Raw genomic sequence first — 17743 nt, 5'->3', positions numbered from 1 at the left:
AGAAAGTGTTGTAGGTAATATGATTTATACAGTACAAACATACATATAACTCTGTCTTCCGTTGAATGACAAACTTTATGAATAAACTTCATAGATCAAATCTATAAAAACAAAAGAGATATGAACATAAGTTGTTTTCACGAAGGATGCAAAAGTAAAATCTTATTAAACAAAAGAAATACGAGATAAATGTTTGTCAATCATCATTGTGAGTCAAGTGTTTAGTGTTAAATCGAAAAGGATTTTGATGGTTTTTGCTCTATGGATATATATTTTCTAACATCCCAAAAAATTAAATAAAGAACTGGAAAAAAATGAGTGTACAGCACAAAGTATCTGCTGAACTGTGATTAAAATAAAACGGAAAGCTTTTGCTGCCCTCCTGCGGCCGAAGCAGCTCCTCCATGCAACGATGCTGCGTTCACAGGCATGTCGAAAAGTCGGTTTAATCACTGCCCCCATAGTGAACAAAAATATATAATTTCTTGAAGCAAGCAAAGCCAAGTTTCTTTCACTTTCTACGTAACGCATCAGCACACATTCTCCCCTCTGGATTCTGTGCACAATAACACGCAAATAAAAACACCGACATGGCTCTCCGACACACATTCGCACCGACTTCCCATAGACGCCCTTGAACGCGGCACCAGGACCAGAAACTGCCTTACATTTGTTATCGTTGATTTCTCTCCGTTTTCACGCCAGCGGTTTCTTCTTTTTTTTTTTGTGCGTGCGTGTGCGTGTGTGTGCGTGTGTGCGCGTGTTGTTGTCTTCCGGGGGGTCACGGTGCGCCCACGTAAACGCATGGAACCTGGGCTCCGTTCGTCAGCGGGACGCACACCGGAAAAACCTGTAAGAGATACTTTCCCAGAGAATTTATACATTTTGAGTCAGTTGTCGCGGCGGAGAAACGAGGACGAGCGCGAGCCGCTGTGTGTGTGCACGAGTCGTGTTTTTTTTATGTAGAGAAAAGCTTCAACTCTTCGGCTTTTAATTCATTTTCTTTTGTTTTTATAGGTTCAGTTTCTAGGTTTGAGTTAAACTGTGTTAAACACCTGCTCCCCGGGGCTCGTTATTTACACGCGTTCACGAAGGGGGTTTATTTTTTGCATTAAAAACCACCCCGGTGCTGACATACCCTATTGGTTATATCTCCATTCGCTCTATTTGTATTTTAATGTCAGCAGTTTATTATAAAATAATGTAAAAAAAAACAACAACAAAAACAACCGAGCTGGGTGGAGGAAAAGATCCGATCCAGGAGTCGTGACGTCGCCCCGGAGGCGCGCAGGTTCACGGCTCCTTCAGCCGGCTCTCCTTTTGTTGCCCGGACGCCCACCTTTCTCCAAGCCGGGTTTCATAGTCGAGGTTTAACGCTTTATCCCCCCCACACACACACACACACACACACACACACACACACACACACACACACACACACACACACACACCGCCCCTGCTGATGCGTTTCTCTCTACTCCCCCTCCTCCTCCACTTGTGTGTTTGGAAGCAGCTCCCCGACATGAGGAGGACCGTTCGGCTGTAGCAGCCCTGCCCAGACCGGAGGCTGCTGCTGGTTGGGGATGGTGCCGCTGTGAAGAAGCCCGGTGGTGGTGGTTTTTATATATATATATATATATATATATATATATATATATATATATATATATATTTCTCTTCCCCCGGGAGGACATGCCTGCGGTCGGGGGCAAAGGGAGGAAGTGCCCGGACAACATGACCGTTTTCAACCAAGAAAACGTGGAGGGATTTTACGAATTCGGGGACGAGCTGGGGAGGTAAGTGTATTTATTTATTTAAAATGGATGTTTTAATCCATCGCGGTGTATTGCTATTCCTAATGCGTGTGTTTGTGTGTGTTTGTTTGGGTGGGTGTGTGTGTGTGTTTGGGTGGGTGGGTGTGTGTGCGTGTTTGGGTGGGTGGGTGTATCTGATTTACATCTCTAAATTTACATGATTTTAATATTCTGCATTTTAAACCCATCCATCCAAAGTGGTCACACAGCCTTTAAGTGTACACGCATGCACTCACGGCTGCATCCAGATGGGTTTTAAACCCTAAACATGCACTGATAGTATGGCTGTCAGTAGCCCCCCCCCCCCCCTACCTGAGTGCATCTTGATTAATGCAGTCCATAATGCATCACTGTATTAGTGATGGAGCGGTTAGAGCGTTGGTTACTGTAGCTGCCTCCTCCTGGAGATTTATGGATGGCCATTGTGCATCTTTTCTAAGGGGGGGGGGGGGGTTTACATCGTGGCACAGACGTCTTTCGCTCCATCCAGACTGCGTTAGGTCAAAGGTGAACGCTCGACAACGAGGTGTTTTGGGCCTTGGTTATTGTTATTTTTGGTCTGGAACCACAGTGTCGAAAAAAAACATGGGGCCCGGCCTTGTTTTGCTTTTCAGCTTAACTTCGCTGCTGCAACTTCACATGACAGACAAGGCAGAAATAGGGGTGGGGGGGAGAGAGGCCTTCGCCTTGGCGGTATAGAGGTCGCTGTCAGACACGTGGAAGTGGACCTCTTCGAGTTCCTGGTTATCAAAGTGACACATGTACTCCAATTGTTGTTCTGCTCTCCAGTCGCCTGTCTGGCTCCTAGCCCTGCCCTTCCAGCACTGTAGGGGGGGAGGAGGGGTGGGGGGGGCTGGGGGGGCTGAAGTTGCTTGAGCCGCTTCACGATGCTACTTTGGTAATGGAGACGATTTGGGAGCTTTGTGTAATGGGGATTGAGTTTCTGGCTGGAGGTAAAGGCACGGCGTTCCAACACCGGGGTCCATTTCTCTTGCCGTAGTCCGATTCACAGCGTGGTAATCGTGTATTTTCTTTTTATTTATTTTTTCCAACATGTCGAAAAGTGTGAGTGTCGAAATATTATACACACATCTGCTGTGTGTGTGTGTGTGTGTGTGTGTGTGTGTGTGTGTTTCTTTTTTGCAGTGAAGGCATCCCAGAGCTGGTATTTCTGAGTGTGCTCTGATGGCAAACAGCCCAGATCGAGTATTACACCCGTCAGGCTTTTTTGGAAGCGTTCCAAGAGAGAAGAATGATGTGTGACTTGGCGGAGGCTCAGACCTTCTGCGTGATACGGGGGGAAAAATAAGTTTTACCTGCTTGCACCTTCAGCTAGAACTGGACTGTTTTTAACATTTTCCTCTCGAGTTCAGAGAGAGACGTCTTTTTTCTTTTGGCATCATCCGACTTCACGTCCGTCCATCTCCACTTTGTTCCTCTCTCGGTTCGCCGAGGCCCGTTTCCATCAGCAGGACTTGAGGCTTCTTTTTTTTTTTTTTTTTTACTTTTTTCGGGTAACATTATAGTGAATGAAATGTTCTAAGGACCAAATTGACAATAAGCCTTTTATCTATAAATCACGACAAGAGCGTGTGTGTGTGTGTGTGTGTGTGTGTGTCTGTGTTTGTGTGAATGAATGAATGTTCCTGACCCCTTTTTTTTACCGGCTTTTCCGCCTCAGGCTACGGTTTAAAGGCATTTCAAAGACATGTTTTATGCACGTTAATTACTTTTATAAATTAGTAAAGCAAACAGAACGTGTGTGCCAGCTTTCGATATTAGAAAAAAACGCATTCGGGAACGACCGCATTGGGATAAGAATATGGTAAAAAAAAAACGACGAGGGGTATTGTGCCGTGTGTGTGTGCTCTCATGCATTAAACTTGGAGGAACTTTTGGATAAACCAGTTAATTTATGATGGAAACTGGTGGTCTCTTTGTTTTCATTGGCTGGGTTACTGTAATGCCTCGCCAGGTTCCCAAGCGGCGAGCGTGCAGGCCCAGCGTAGTGGGAAGTGTGCCGTCTGATCCCGTCTCTAAGGTGTCTCTAAGGTGTCTCTAAGGTGTCTCTAAAGCCACTGCAGCATCGACTGCGAAGGCAAAAGTTCATTGATTCATCGGACCTCGACTTCACCGCCTCGTGGCCTGGACTTTTTTTCTTTCTCAGCCCCGTCGGCATGGCGTCTATACGTGTGTGTGTGTGTGTGTGTGTGTGTGTGTGTTAAGCCCTCGAAGGCAACTCTTGAGAACTGGAATTACTACAAAACTGTCACTCGGGGGAATTGCAGCACGGTTGAGCCTCCAGGCAAAGGCATCAAGTTGTCGGCTGAAGAGCTGCATTTAAAGAAGAAATAATAATCCCAGTGCAAGTGCACCAGCGGTCAAATTGTCCCCTTTTTAGGCCAGTTAGCCTGTAATCCCGGCTCTTGGCCTAAACTGCCCGACGTTCTCCTCCCAGCCTCCCTTCTTTCCCCCTAATGAGCCGAGCGCTAACCGCATCTGTGCTCGCTCGCTCTAATTGCCTCACGGATTGGCCGACAGTTCTCACTTTAGGCTCCAGATCATCGGGGGAATTGTTGGAAGACCTAAAGGGAGAAGCATCGGTTGAGGGGCGTTTTTTTTTTTTTTAAGGGTTTTCGGGAAATGGCGGCGTCGGTTCAGGGCCTCCTTCAGCTTGCAGTTGAGGAATAGCAGCATGTATGGTGCTCCCCTAGCTCATACCTGTTGTATAGTTCAATACATTAGCTAAAGATAATATAATTAGTTGACTAATTAACAAAAAGATTAGTTGATTTACGTTTCTTTTTTTTTTCAGCCATTGTTGTCACTGTCATTGCCATTCGTGCTTTTAAAAAAAAACATTCATTTACGCCATCGTTTGATGGGGAAAGCTCAATAGAAACACACACTGATTAAGTTGTAACGTGAGCCGGCAGCTCTCGTGGCGCCTTCTTACCCCGTTGTGTGGAGACGCCGCGCCACCTTTTTTTTTTTTTACGGCGGATATCCGATCGGCGTCCATCTAGAGTATCGGCAACGAGCCTTTTTTTAATATTCGGTCTGGCCGCAAAGCGCGCAGTCGTTTTAGGAGCTTCTTCTTCTTCTTCTTCTGCAAAACACCCACGTCTGCATGAAAAAAAAAAAAGAAAGAAAAAAACAGGCCGTTGGGTCATGTGAGTTGAGTTGTTCAGTTTCCATGTTGTCATTTGTTTGCAGACCGACTGACTCAGCTGTTTTCTGACAGACAGAGAGAGAGAGAGAGAGAGAGAGAGAGAGAGAGAGAGATGAAACGTTAACTGACTGGAATATATTTGTTTGTTTTGATGCCTTTTCATCTGGTCCACGGGGCCGTTCGGCGCTTTGCATATTTTTGCAGCGCTCTGCCTCGATCGTTAGTCTGCGTTAATCTGACCGCTGTGTGGCTCTCTATCAGTCGGCCCTGCTTGTGTGTGTGTGTGTGTGTGTGTGTGTGTGTGTGTGTGTGTGTGTGTGTGTGTGTGTGTGTGTGTGTGTGTGTGTGTGTGTGTGTGTGTGTGTGTGTGTGTGTGTGTGTGTGTGTGTGTGTGTGTGTGTGTGTGTGTGTGTGTGTGTGTGTGTGTGTGTGTGTGTGTGTGTGTGTGTGTGTGTGTGGGGGGGGGGGGGCTTCGTAGAGGAGGAGGAGGGGGTCAGTGTATTTCAGCAGGGATTCTGCAATGCAATTGAAAAGGAAAAGCATTAAACTGGGACCCCCCCCCCCACACACACACACACACACACACACACGCACAAAAAAAGACAAAGGGCTCCTCTTTTACACAGAGATATAATTCAGAATTTCCTCTTCTTTTTTTTTTTTAATTAGTAATATTTTTGTCCCCTAAAGACATTGACCATAAGAAATAAATGTACGTAATATTCACTCGTCAAATATCCTTTTTTTTTTCTCCTAACACACCAGCACCAGCTAATGCCATGTACATGCAGACTGCACCCCAGCTACTGACCTAGATACCCCCCCACCCCCCCACCCCCTGGACTGCATTATTGGGTGGAGGGGCAGTCTCGGTAGCAGGAGTGTCCTTGATGAGGCCTGCCACTCACACACACTCACACACGCACACACACACACACACACACACCCTGACCCAGCCCCCTCCACCCCAGGGAGCGGCAGGCGCTGTCGCATAATTGCAACGTTACCATTTTTTATTTTATTTTTTTGTCTCCCGAGTCCATCAGATCCACGAGTGTTCTGTCGGTCACGAATATAATCTTCTACATATTTGTTTTAATAGCGCCGTGATTTAATGATGTCGTAGAGGTCCCTGTTCTGGTTGAAATCTGTAAATCATCCAAGCAAGCAAAAAAAAAATGGGCGATGAGCCTAAAATCGTCGCTGTGGTTTGTTTAGCAACGAAAATATCGTTGTTTACAGTTGGCAGTGTGTGTGTGTGTGTGTGTGTGTGTGTGTGTGTGTGTGTGTGTGTGTGTGTGTGTGTGTGTGTGTGTGTGTGTGTGTGTGGTGGGGGGTCAAGAGGTCAAATGAGTGTTATGGAAAAGACCCCGTCGATGACGCTCATCTCGAGACGTACACAATTCTCCGGTTGCCGTAGTTACACGTCAGTCACTTTTTTTTTTTAGTGTGACGCACGTTTCTGAGAATTGAAACCCGACTCACTCGGAATGTCCTCGAGGAGCGTAATGAGTTATTTTCAATTAATCCCCGCAGTCAATGGAGGATAATTGGATCCCTGCCGTGTGTGTGTGTGTGTGTGTGTGTGTGTGTGTGTGTGTGTAACCCTTTTGTGGTCAATTAGGAGAGATCTGCGGGGCAGTCGAGCATGGAAACCGAGGGGCGATAATCGACTCTTCCTCGTTTCTGCCTTTCATCCTCCTCATATTACTTTGCTTATACTTCAGTTAACAGCATTGAATCTGATGACCTCCACATACCTGCAGCCACTGTACGTCAATCGGGAAGAGAAGGAAAATCTTCGGTGTATTATATTTAAAAAATGTTAACCACTGTGTGTGATCTCGGCCCTCGGTAATGTTCCGGATAGTTAGTTAGTTAGTGAGTTAGTTAGTTAGTGAGTTAGTTAGTTAGTGAGTTAGATGTGTTAATCCGAGAGCCTCGCTGCTCATTCACGTGGTAAACTTTGGAATTCCCCATTGTTGTTGTTTGGCACAGATGTCCAACTGTGTTCACCGTATACCTCACCTATCGGTATTGTGTTGGATTTAAAAACGCCTTTTATCATTTTAATTGTTTTATTATTATTATTACTACTTAATTACTGAATTAAAAAGTCTGTCTTTAAGTCCAACACATGGTCAAACGGGGCTTTAAGTAAACCCCGCCCCATTAAAAAATCATCAATGTTGTGAAAACAAAGTGTGTGTGTGTGTGTGCGTGTGTGTGTGTGTGTGTGTGTGTGTGTGTGTGTTCAGCCAACTCCCCTAATCTTGTTACCGTTCTCCATACCGAGGCAAATGACACCGTCTGGCTCAGCCGGCGCAAACGCACCACTCGCTCTACTACGTCAGGCGGAGGTCACAGACCCCAGTCCTCCAAGGTCGAGCAATACAGCTAGTCATGGCCACGGTGTGGAGGCTGTCAATCTGACTCCCGTCTCCATGAAGAGGCGAGGAGGTGTCTTAAATGTGCCCGTCAACACGGACACATTCAGGTGGCACGATGCCTGAACTCCATTATTATTGATTATTTTCTATACTTTTATTTATTTTAATATATATATATATATATATATATATATATATATATATATATAATTATTTTGTATATATATAAATAAAATAAAATAATTATATATATATATATATATATATATATATATTTATTTATTTTTATTGCACCAATTTGAAACTAAATTTTCCTGCTAATTCTCTCACAGTTCGCATGTTTCTAGGTGGATCATTGTTGTCGTTGCCGTGGCGACGCTCATACTCGTGCGGCCCGTTGTGTTTTATCTTATCTGGGAGATCCGCTTTCTTTTTTCTTGAAGATCAAGCGTTTTGTGTTGCCTGTGATGCGTTTCCTGCTTTTTGAGATAATCAAAAGAGGAGGAGAGGGGGGGGCGGGGGGGGTTCAAAACTCCGTTCAATTATTTAATTAATGTCAGCCAGGTCAGAGTCTTTTTTAAATTTGTATTTATCTCTCAATCATAAAGCGGCGTCGCCCTGTAGTTTTGTTTTTAATATATTTTTTTTGTCACCACCTCGTTATTTAATAGATCGTCTCGGAGGAATCCTTCGCTGAACCTACAAAACCAGTCTGAAAGCTGCTGAATGTCAGTTTCAGGTGGGGGGGGAGGGGGGCCCTGTTGTTATGCAGCAAAGAAAATATATATAACTGGTGACGACGGATGGACCAGCTGAAACCCCCCCCCCCACACACACACACACACACACACACACCACCACCTCCACCCCCCACCTTCTGCCACCATCTCCTCGGCCGCCGTGCGCAGCCGGACATCGAGCTAGTTTCTGTCTCCGTCCTCAGCCCCCCCCCCCCCCCCCCCCCCCCCCCACACACACACACACACACACACACACACCACCACCTCCACCCCCCACCTTCTGCCACCATCTCCTCGGCCGCCGTGCGCAGCCGGACATCGTGCTAGTTTCTGTCTCCGTCCTAAGCCCCCCCCCCCCCCCCCGTCCTTTCCACAAATGCTTCACCAGCATGACGGATTGAGTGCAAACCTGAAAGAATCATCATGTTGTTGTTGTTGTTGTTGTTGTTGTGATGCAGTCAGAGCTGTCATTTTGTGCGTTTTAATGTAACTCAAAATATTCCAATCGAGGTCGGGAATTGTAACTCTGTAACGGTCATAAAGTACATTTATTTATATTTTGATCGGATGCTTTTGATCACCGACCATTTCTCCTCAACAACAACAACAACAACAATCGATTTGCCATCACATTTTAATAAAAACGTTCACGTTCCCTCTCGTACCGCCGGGATTTTGACGTTTCGGGTGAAATAATCTGTTAATCTCAACTACTATTGGATGGATTGTTGCGACATTTGGATATGTAATAACTTTGGCTCTCCTCCCGACATTTAGTTTACTTCAGCGCCACCATCAGGTCAAACATGTAACGGACCATGATGATGATGATGATGATGGTCAGAGTCCGTTCAGGGGCTCTTGACAGTGAACCCAGTTTGGGAGCCATGGTGGCTGGAGATCATAACGTCTCAGAAGATGGTAAAAGAAACCCTCCACCTCCTCTCTACCTCTAAGCACAATGCATCCATTGTTGGCGCTGCCTTTTAAAAACCTTCGGGGCTGGAGGGGGGGAGGTGGGGAGGTGGATGACATTCCTCCCGACATGTTGAATGGCTTTTTTTTTCGCCGTCGCTACCGGACGAGGGCAAACAGTGCCCGCCTCTCATTTTAGCTTTCTGTCAGGAATCTGTCAATCAGGGCTGCGACCGTGACTCCTCCCCCTCCCATCGAGATCTAAAAAGTCTTGACGACGTTAACGACCCAGCCGTCAACTATTTTGCGTAAATAAAAAAACATTTCTTTTGGGGCTGTTTTTAAAGCTCTTTTTTTTTTTTTTCTGACGTTGGTGTGTTGGCTAATGTTGCCGTGGTAACCCCTGCAGGTGTAATACACGTTGAGCTGGTGGTCATAGGGGTTTAAAAAATAAAAAATAAAAAAACGTTGACGGCGTAAAATCTTGCGCTCGGGTCAGGCGTTAATGGAAAGAACACAAATCTCAATCGTTTTGTATCGCAAAAAAAAATAAAAAAATAAACTGCATCGACTTACAAGAGCTGTCAAAATTGGCCCGAGATGAGATGAGTAATGTTGCGCATAAGATATCTTTATTGATTTCACTACAAAAACATAATCGAGGTGGCAGCTGGTCCCCATCGGCACATCAACGAGAAGAAGCATGTTTTGGTTGTCAAACAGGAACTGAGGTCGTCCAGTGTTGCCATGCCAACCAAAACCAAAACAATCTCAAACTTGCTTGTTGCCATTAGTCGTACTAACATCCTGACAATAATCCGTATCTGTCCACAAACACTCTGTGACACGCGCCAGGACGCTCTCTTCCTTCCTTCCTTCTGGCTCAGTCTCCGAATCCTGTTGCCGTGGTTACCCTTTCGCCGTACACACAATGGCGTGGCGGTTGCGTAATGTGTTTTTTTTTTTTTTTTTTTTTTTTTTCTTGCCGGGTGCAGCCTGCCCGACCTCCCACACCGCTGATTAAAAAGCTCAGTGGTGTTTTTTTTTTTTCTGGGTGTTTTGGGAAGATCAATAATCTATTATCGAAAGATTTAACATCTCAACTAAAAGATTGAAAGGTTGCACTTTATGGAGATAATGTGTTAATTATTTAGCATGCAAAACTCCTTTCCAAGTTTCGGTGTACTAACAATGGGTGGAAATTAAATGAAAACTAGGCAAACAACATTCAGTATTTATCATTATTATGATGAGTATGTGGTTAGCTAATTAATAATAACGAGGTTTTTCCAAGTAATCTTTCTCTGATTCCAGCTTCTCCAATGTGGAGATTTGCTGCTTTCCCATCATTTTGTGAATTAAATATTTAAGGCTTTTGGACTTTTGGTTGGACATTTTGAAGACTACTTTCTGAGCATTTAATTAATGAAACCGTTGAATGATTTCTCAATTAAATCCACAATTATTGCGAGTATAATGGCACCCTCATGGGTTTCCGATGCTGTTTGTTTTGCATGTTTTACTTGTCTTTTCTTCTTCTTATTTTATTCATTAGTTGAGAGCGAAGAGGCAGAAAGGAAACGAGTGAAGGGAAACTCAACAAAGGTCTCCAGCTAGAATTGAACCGGGGACGCTGTGGTTATGTGGTATTTTTTTTTATTTTTATTATCTGCGCTGTCACATCTAGACTTACCGTTATCCTCTCCCATGTAAACCCCCCCCCCCCCCCCCCCCCCCCCCCCCCCCCGAGACGTGTCAGACGTGGAGGAAGCGTCCCGTGACGGTTAGGCGACTTGGCGTGGTGAAGTCGGACTCGCGGGCAAAGGACGGTGTGCAGAGCCCCCCGAGGGCTTTTATTCTGCCCCCTGTGAGCCGAAGACTATTCAATCAACTGGAGAAGCAGGACTGTAATTGGAGTGACCGGGCTTTTATTTTTTATTTTCATGTGAAGATGGAGATGGGGGGATGGGGGGATACACCAAACCCACTTTCTCACCGGGCTGCACGGTTGGAAGGAATGGTGGTTGTTTCTCTAAAAAAAGAAATTAAAAAAAAAAAAAAACCATTTATTTTTATCCCCATGAAATATGAATTTCTTATTTTGAAAAGCAAAAAAGCATCATTGCGCAATCTCGTCCAAGGTTTTATCCAAATGCCTTTTTTTGGTCCAAAAGCCCTTGTTTGTCCTGTTTTTGTTGTTGTTTTAAAGCCATCAAGTGCATCACCAAACCCATAAAACGTCTGCCGGGCGAATTCCCATTTGCGTTTTGAAAGGTTGGGTTAAAAAACCTTCAAACAACATTTAATGTCAACACAAACAGTTTCTGTCCTTCACCTAATTAATAAATACAAATAAGTATATCTTCCACACTCTTCCAGTAAGCAGTGGCGAGCTCGCTAGTTTTCTTTCGAATCACATATATTGATTTGCTGAGACCGGCTGCTGTTGTTGTTGTTGTTGTTGTTACTGCAAACCTTGAAGCACTTCAGCCCAGTTACGCAATGCACTCACCGGGGTTTTTAAAACAGAAATTGCAGAGTTATATTATAATAACATCTCGATTACACCTGCTGCAGATTGTCTTTTCGAAGCCGGATCGCACTCGATCCCATCGGCCAAACGTTGCGGTGTTTTTTTCGTACATTATGGGCTGTCCGAGAGGAGGGCGTCAAAGGCTCATCATTCTAAAAAAACTCAAAGTTGAACAAAAGTCACGTGACTTCAAATCATGTGATTTTATTTTACAGTTCTGCGGTTCACACCAAAGGAGACCGAACTGTTGGTGAGTTCACACGTTTCAGCTTTTTCAGCAGCCCGCTCGTATTTCGCGGTAGTCGCGCTCGGAGCCGATCAATAGCCGATCAATAGCCGATCAATAGCTGATCAATAGCTGGCTCACAGTCGTGAAGGAGAGGTGCACCGTGTCGTATCCTTCGGGGAGCTAAATCGACTACGAGAAACTTGAAAATTAATGTTTTTCTTGCGGTGAAGACATTTATTTTCGCTTCGTCCTATATTGTGATTTTTGGAAGTTAGCGGGGCCGTTAATGACTAATTAATTAATTAATTTTTACATTATGTGGTTTTATAGTTTTAAGATTTTAAAACAAATTGACCGATTTTTAATCCCTAATTAATACAAATTATCATCAGACCACGATGTTGCATCTGTATCAATGAAACCACAATTTAAGTGCTTACATGTAGATTTAAATATCTTTCTATGATAATAATAATAATATGTGTTCACATCATGATGTGGCTTTTGTTTTAAATGTTTTAATTTTCTGTCGGGAGCAGCTACTTAAAAGCTCAGATGTTTTAACCATCAGATGTTTTAACCATTACCTCACAGACGGTCTGTTGCAAGCAGGGCTGTTCATTAATCCTAGGGATATGTTTTGGGTGTGTCTGTGTGTGTGTGTGTGTGTGTGTGTGTGTGTGTGTGTGTGTGTGTGTGTGTGTGTGTGTGTGTCATGAAATGCATACACTATACTCCCACGAGAGTGTATGCTGTATTTAAAAGGCTGCAATGTATCGATGGATTGTGGCAAAGGTCACAAGGGTACCATACTCTTCCTTTCCCAGCCCAGTCCCAAAGGAATCACTTCGCATACTGAATTATTGTCATTAAGTAAATGATTTTCCATCCAACGCCGTCCAGACGAGAATGAGCTTCGGTTCGGGGAAATGTACCTCGTTCACTTCCTGCATTTTAGCAGCGTGGAGGAGATCCTAAAAGCCAACTGGAGCATGCGTCTAAGATACAGATTTTCTAGGCAGGTAGTGCTTTGTGTGTGTGTGTGTGTGTGTGTGTGTGTGTGTGAAGAGTAGCTGCTCGTGTGTCATCTTCAGCTGCTGTCAGCACAAGCTGTGCCAGACGCCCTTGTGTCGTCGGTGACTTGAACTTCACACTGAGCTTGTTATCACCTCGTTCTCACCGAGGAAGCTTGGCTCCTCAACACGACCCCCCACCCCCACACACACACACACACACACACACACACACACACACACACACACACTCGTAGTAATTCGTATAGATATCTGGAATCGCATCAAGAAACGATTGCATGAAGAGTGAGCGGGCGACTCCCAACGTGTAGCTTCCTCAATACTTTTTAAAGGAAGTTCAAAAGTACACTGTCAGTAGTACCTGAAGCCTGAGGCAAAGTCAACAGTCCCCACAACCCAAAGATATCAATAACAACGATGGCGTATTGTATTATCATATTATAGCGAAACGCAGCAAATCTTTGTCTTTTGTGAATAAACCGATGTTCTACCAATCGATTTAATAAGTTCTGCTTCAACGCATTACGTCCACTTAGCAGCTGCTACTTTTCCAAGGTGACTCGTAAGAAGTCACCTGAGCCAATATCTGCAGCGTCTCCTTTTTAAAGGTGTTTTATGATAACGAAGGACCTTTTTTTGTGCAGTCCGGGGCGCTTTTGAAGCAACAATTTGCCGAGTCTGCAGCGGCCTTGCATGCAAATTGAGTGCGAGCGGCGTCGGATACTTTGTACCTGTGTATGTGTGTTTTATGTGCGTGTGTGTGTGTGTACGCGATTGTCGCTCCCATGCTCGTGCACGGGGCGGTTGAGAGGAAGAAGCGTGCGGAAAATAAATCTGTTGACCGCCACCGCGTATTTCCACTGATGATATAATAATATAATAACAGTGTTGGGTAATGCAAGGCTCTCCGGTAGACACAAACAAACCTCTCCTCCTTTCCCAACCAGCTCCCAATACCCCCCGTCCCCCCCCCCCCCCCCCCTCCCCCCGTCCCCCCCTCTCTCTCTCTCCAGTGGCTTTACAGAAACAAGTAGGCCAAAAGCAGGAAGCCTTGTCCGTGCTTTAAAGCACCACAAAGGTACAAAAGGGAAACGCAGCAACTTGATCCTGCAGACTATCTGGGGGGCGGGGGGGGGGGCTCTTGAGAAACAGCCTCCCCCCCCCCCCCCCGCCTCTGTTTGTCAGCGATTCCCAGGGAAGGCGTATTTTCTTCTCTGCCTGCTCATTAATTTTCTGCCCCATCTTTCTTTTTTTTTGCGATTGCTCAGCAGCAAGTCGGTGCTCTCCCGTCGACATCCCCTGGAGGATGAGAGGGGTTTCCCAGCTAGCCTCTGCTAATCATGAGGGGGCCTATCGTACGGGTGGGGTGGAGGTTTGGTTTCCCTTTGCTGCCTTGCTCTGTTGAACCGATGCCCCCCCCCCCTTGTTTGTATGCGTGTGCAGCTCGTTCACAAAGGGTGGGCTCGCTTTCCCACAGGCCACTGGCTCTAGTCGCTGGGCTCAACTTTTCCCATCGTTTTTATTTTTATGAAATGTGGCAGATTGCTTCATCTTAAAAGGTTGAACAAGTGTGTGTGTGTGTGTGTATATATGTGTGTGTGTGTGTATATATATGTGTGTGTGTGTGTGTGTGTATGATCGCTAACAGGAAACCGGTGTGTGTGTGTGTTCTCCTTTCTCATCCTTCGACGGCGTTTTCACACGTCACACTTTTCCTCCGTGTGAACCTTCAGCTGTGGAAAGTTTGAAGGAAGGGGAAGCGACTTGTTGTTGTTTTTTTCTTGGGCCTTCTGGTTTTTCTCGCCGCTGAACCTTCAGGTCCATCGGATGCAGACGAGCATTCTCATCACGTGGCTGTCTAAACTTGACCTTTTTACAGCTTAAGTGATTTATCCTTTTGAGGCCTAATACCTGCATGTGTAATAACACTACACACATACACACAGATCCTTAGACCCTGATGTTTCTGTCCCTGCTGTCTGCACGATCGATGCCTGACTGACAGCCAGACTGAGTGGGGGTGGGAGCGTCATTAGCGTGAGGAAGCGCTCTTCCTCTTCACGGCGTCTGCTTCGTGTCTTCTGGTTCAGTCGCTTCCTCAAAGAGACGTCGTTCCCTTTTTTTTCGAGCCAGTCGGTGGTTCGGTTCTCACACCGTCGGAGTCGGATCGCTTCCCTTTCAGCGCGTGTGTCAGTTTTAAAGTGGTCGACTGTGATATGAGGCTCGGACCGTATTCACACTAATCCCCTGTTAAACCAGATGATAGAAATGTATATTGGAATATAGTATATTGGCTTTTTTGAGGCCTCCGAATTCCCTCTCTTATTTTGCTTATTTTGTGAGGGCCAACTCCACAAGTATCGTATTGGTAATTGATCAAGAGTGCCTTTTTTTTTTTTTTTTTTGGGCGCTGTTGTGTGACGGCAATGATTTATTGTCAGCGTTGACTCATCTGCAGACTTATTTATTTCCTCGTCAATCAAAAAAATTAATTTAAACGGCGGTTTGTGTATATATACCACATGGATGTGGGCGTGGCCTCAGACACCACTGATCGGGGGGGGGAGGGGTCAGAGCAGGGTGACGAGGCCTTATTTCTCTTTAGTCTGGTTCCTGTGTTCACCCCTCAAATATTGGGACTGTGGGAGTCGGATGACGGCGCAGGGATCTGACTCTGTGTGGAAGCTTCTGCCATAAAGCTGTAAATCTGTGTGAAAATCTGGGCTTGGATGGAAACGAAAAGGAAAAAAAAAACACGAGACAGAATGCGCCCCCCCCCCCCCCCCTACTCCCTTGTTCTCTCCCTCCCTCTGTGGGTGTTCGGTACACTAAGTGCTAAATGATTGCCAGGGCCGCGACGAGGCCCAATCGGCGGAGGCGTTAACAGCCCTCAGCCAAGTGTCCTCGCTTTCCCCCTCCGAGTGTTTTGGTGGAGGCGACGGTAATCCAGTCGGACAGCGGCGTTCAATGGATGGAGTGGTGACGGTGGACTTTTTGTCGGGCTAAAAATGTCACTCGAGGCTCTCCCTGCCACTCAAAAAGGTCTATGAAGGCTGCACACGTTTCCACGCCAACCCACCGAAGTATAGAGTGTAGTGGGGAAGCCACACCTGGGCAGGTGAGCTGACTGGGATCCAAATCATGTTGGTCAAAATTACACAAAAGACTGATATTTATTTTAGCAAGAATGCTTCATAGGGGAACATTATTATTATTATTATTAGTATTATTATTATTATTACTATTATTCTGATGTTGCTTCTTCATGTTGAGTCTTTAAAAAAATATATAAATGTTGGCTAAAAGTGTTCCTCTCATTTTCCTAAAGACTCTTTTTAAATGGCTTGTTTTGTTTAAAAACATCCAAATATTCAGTTATTTATCACCACACACACACACACACACACACTCACTCACTCACTCACTCACTCACTCACTCACTCACTCACTCACTCACTCACTCACTCACTCACTCACTCACTCACTCACTCACTCACTCACACTCTCTCTCTCTCTCTCACACACACACACACACACACACACACACACACATTAAAAGCTAAAACCAAACCAGTCAGTTAATTTTGCTAATCAACAAATCCTCTTTTAAAGAATTTGTGATTTCACATCATTCACACGAGGGCAGGTGTTGTGTAGTAATCGGGGCTCCTGTAAATGACGTGGATTATCATTTTTATTTACTATGTTTTTTTTTAACGTGGCAGTGAACACTTCCACGGGTTTCGCCCACGATTTCCACCACGAATACATTCTTGTGTCTTTATTTATTTATTTATTTTTTAATTCAGCTTCCAGGGCTATTTCTGGTATCCGGGGCGTCGTCGAGCACGATGCGTCAGCCAGTTATTAATTAAAGCAGTTCCCCGAACAACCGTTTTATTGTCTTTTCTTTTGTTAATTATCCTGCCCACTCCTTTCTTCGGCTCCGATTTCCGTGTTTACAAAAAGCAGGGCGGCGGCTTCTTTTAATACTGATTGATGGGTTCACTAACATCTATTTCTATTTTATTTATCGGTCAATTGTTTATTTTTCTGTCAGTTTGTATCGTCGGCTGCGCTGCTCCTTTTTTAAATTATATTAATTGTCATAAAATTCTGTCTTTATTGGTGGTCTTATTTGTTCATGAAAGAGTTGTACTCTCACTCTCAAAATGCTATCCATCTGTAGCCAGCAGCCCGTTAGCTTAGCTTAGCTTAGCATAAAGACTGGAAGCGGAGGGAACCAGCTAGCCTGGCTCTGTCCAAAGGTTGTACGGATCAAACAAATAAAATATACCACGTTACTGAGCGATCTTTAGAGGTGTTTATAGGCAGATTTTCTTTATTATTTATTCTATATATCGACGTTTCAAGGCCAGACGACATCTTTTGACAACCTTTCCCTCCCCCCTCTCCCCCATCCTCGCTAGCGGCCAGTTTGCTGTGGTCAGAAGATGCCGGCACAGGGGCACGGGCGTGGATTACGCCGCCAAATCCATCAAGAAGCGGCGCAGCAAGTCGAGCCGGCGAGGCGTGACGAGGGACGACATCGAGCGCGAGGTGAGCATCCTGAAGGAGATCCAGCACCCCAACGTCATCACGCTCCACGAGGTGTTCGAGAACAAGGCGGACGTCATCCTCATCCTGGAGCTGTGAGTGGCCTTTAGTCTGTTTCTCGTGCGTTTCAGTCACAACCTGAAAGGCAAAAAAAAATGTGTGGAGGGACTCACAAGAGCCCAGATTTAATAAAAAATAAACTTTTGTACAGCTTCCTTCAGTTTTCAGTTCTCGTGACGCTTGAACTAAACTTCAATGTGTGAAATCAAATTTAAAATAACGACAACAACAACAACAAAACTGTGCAATAGTGGTCACGAGTCATCGTAGCGACAGGTTTTTCCAGGTAGATTGTAAAC

General features: G+C 45.1%; 1 protein-coding gene across 3 annotated transcripts in view; it reads left to right on the top strand.

The window, feature by feature from the left end:
• The first annotated feature begins 654 nt into the window (after nucleotides 1–654).
• Nucleotides 655–17743, top strand: part of dapk1 (death-associated protein kinase 1) — a 43155-nt gene continuing 26066 nt past the window's right edge. For 2 of the 3 annotated variants that reach the window (XM_034541220.1, XM_034541218.1), the window contains exons 1-3: nucleotides 655–852; nucleotides 1514–1796; nucleotides 17258–17479. In XM_034541220.1, coding sequence (XP_034397111.1) covers nucleotides 1693–1796; nucleotides 17258–17479 — 326 coding nt within the window. In that variant the 5' untranslated portion in view covers nucleotides 655–852; nucleotides 1514–1692. Of the gene's footprint in view, nucleotides 853–894; nucleotides 1369–1513; nucleotides 1797–17257; nucleotides 17480–17743 lie in introns of those variants that run through there. The other variant, XM_034541219.1, reaches the window with a different exon arrangement.

This window comes from Cyclopterus lumpus, chromosome 9 (assembly GCF_009769545.1).
Source record: "Cyclopterus lumpus isolate fCycLum1 chromosome 9, fCycLum1.pri, whole genome shotgun sequence".
Classification (NCBI taxonomy): Eukaryota; Metazoa; Chordata; class Actinopteri; order Perciformes; family Cyclopteridae; genus Cyclopterus; species Cyclopterus lumpus.
The sequence above is the reverse complement of the archived record's forward strand: the minus strand, read 5'-3'. Positions and strand labels throughout refer to the sequence as shown.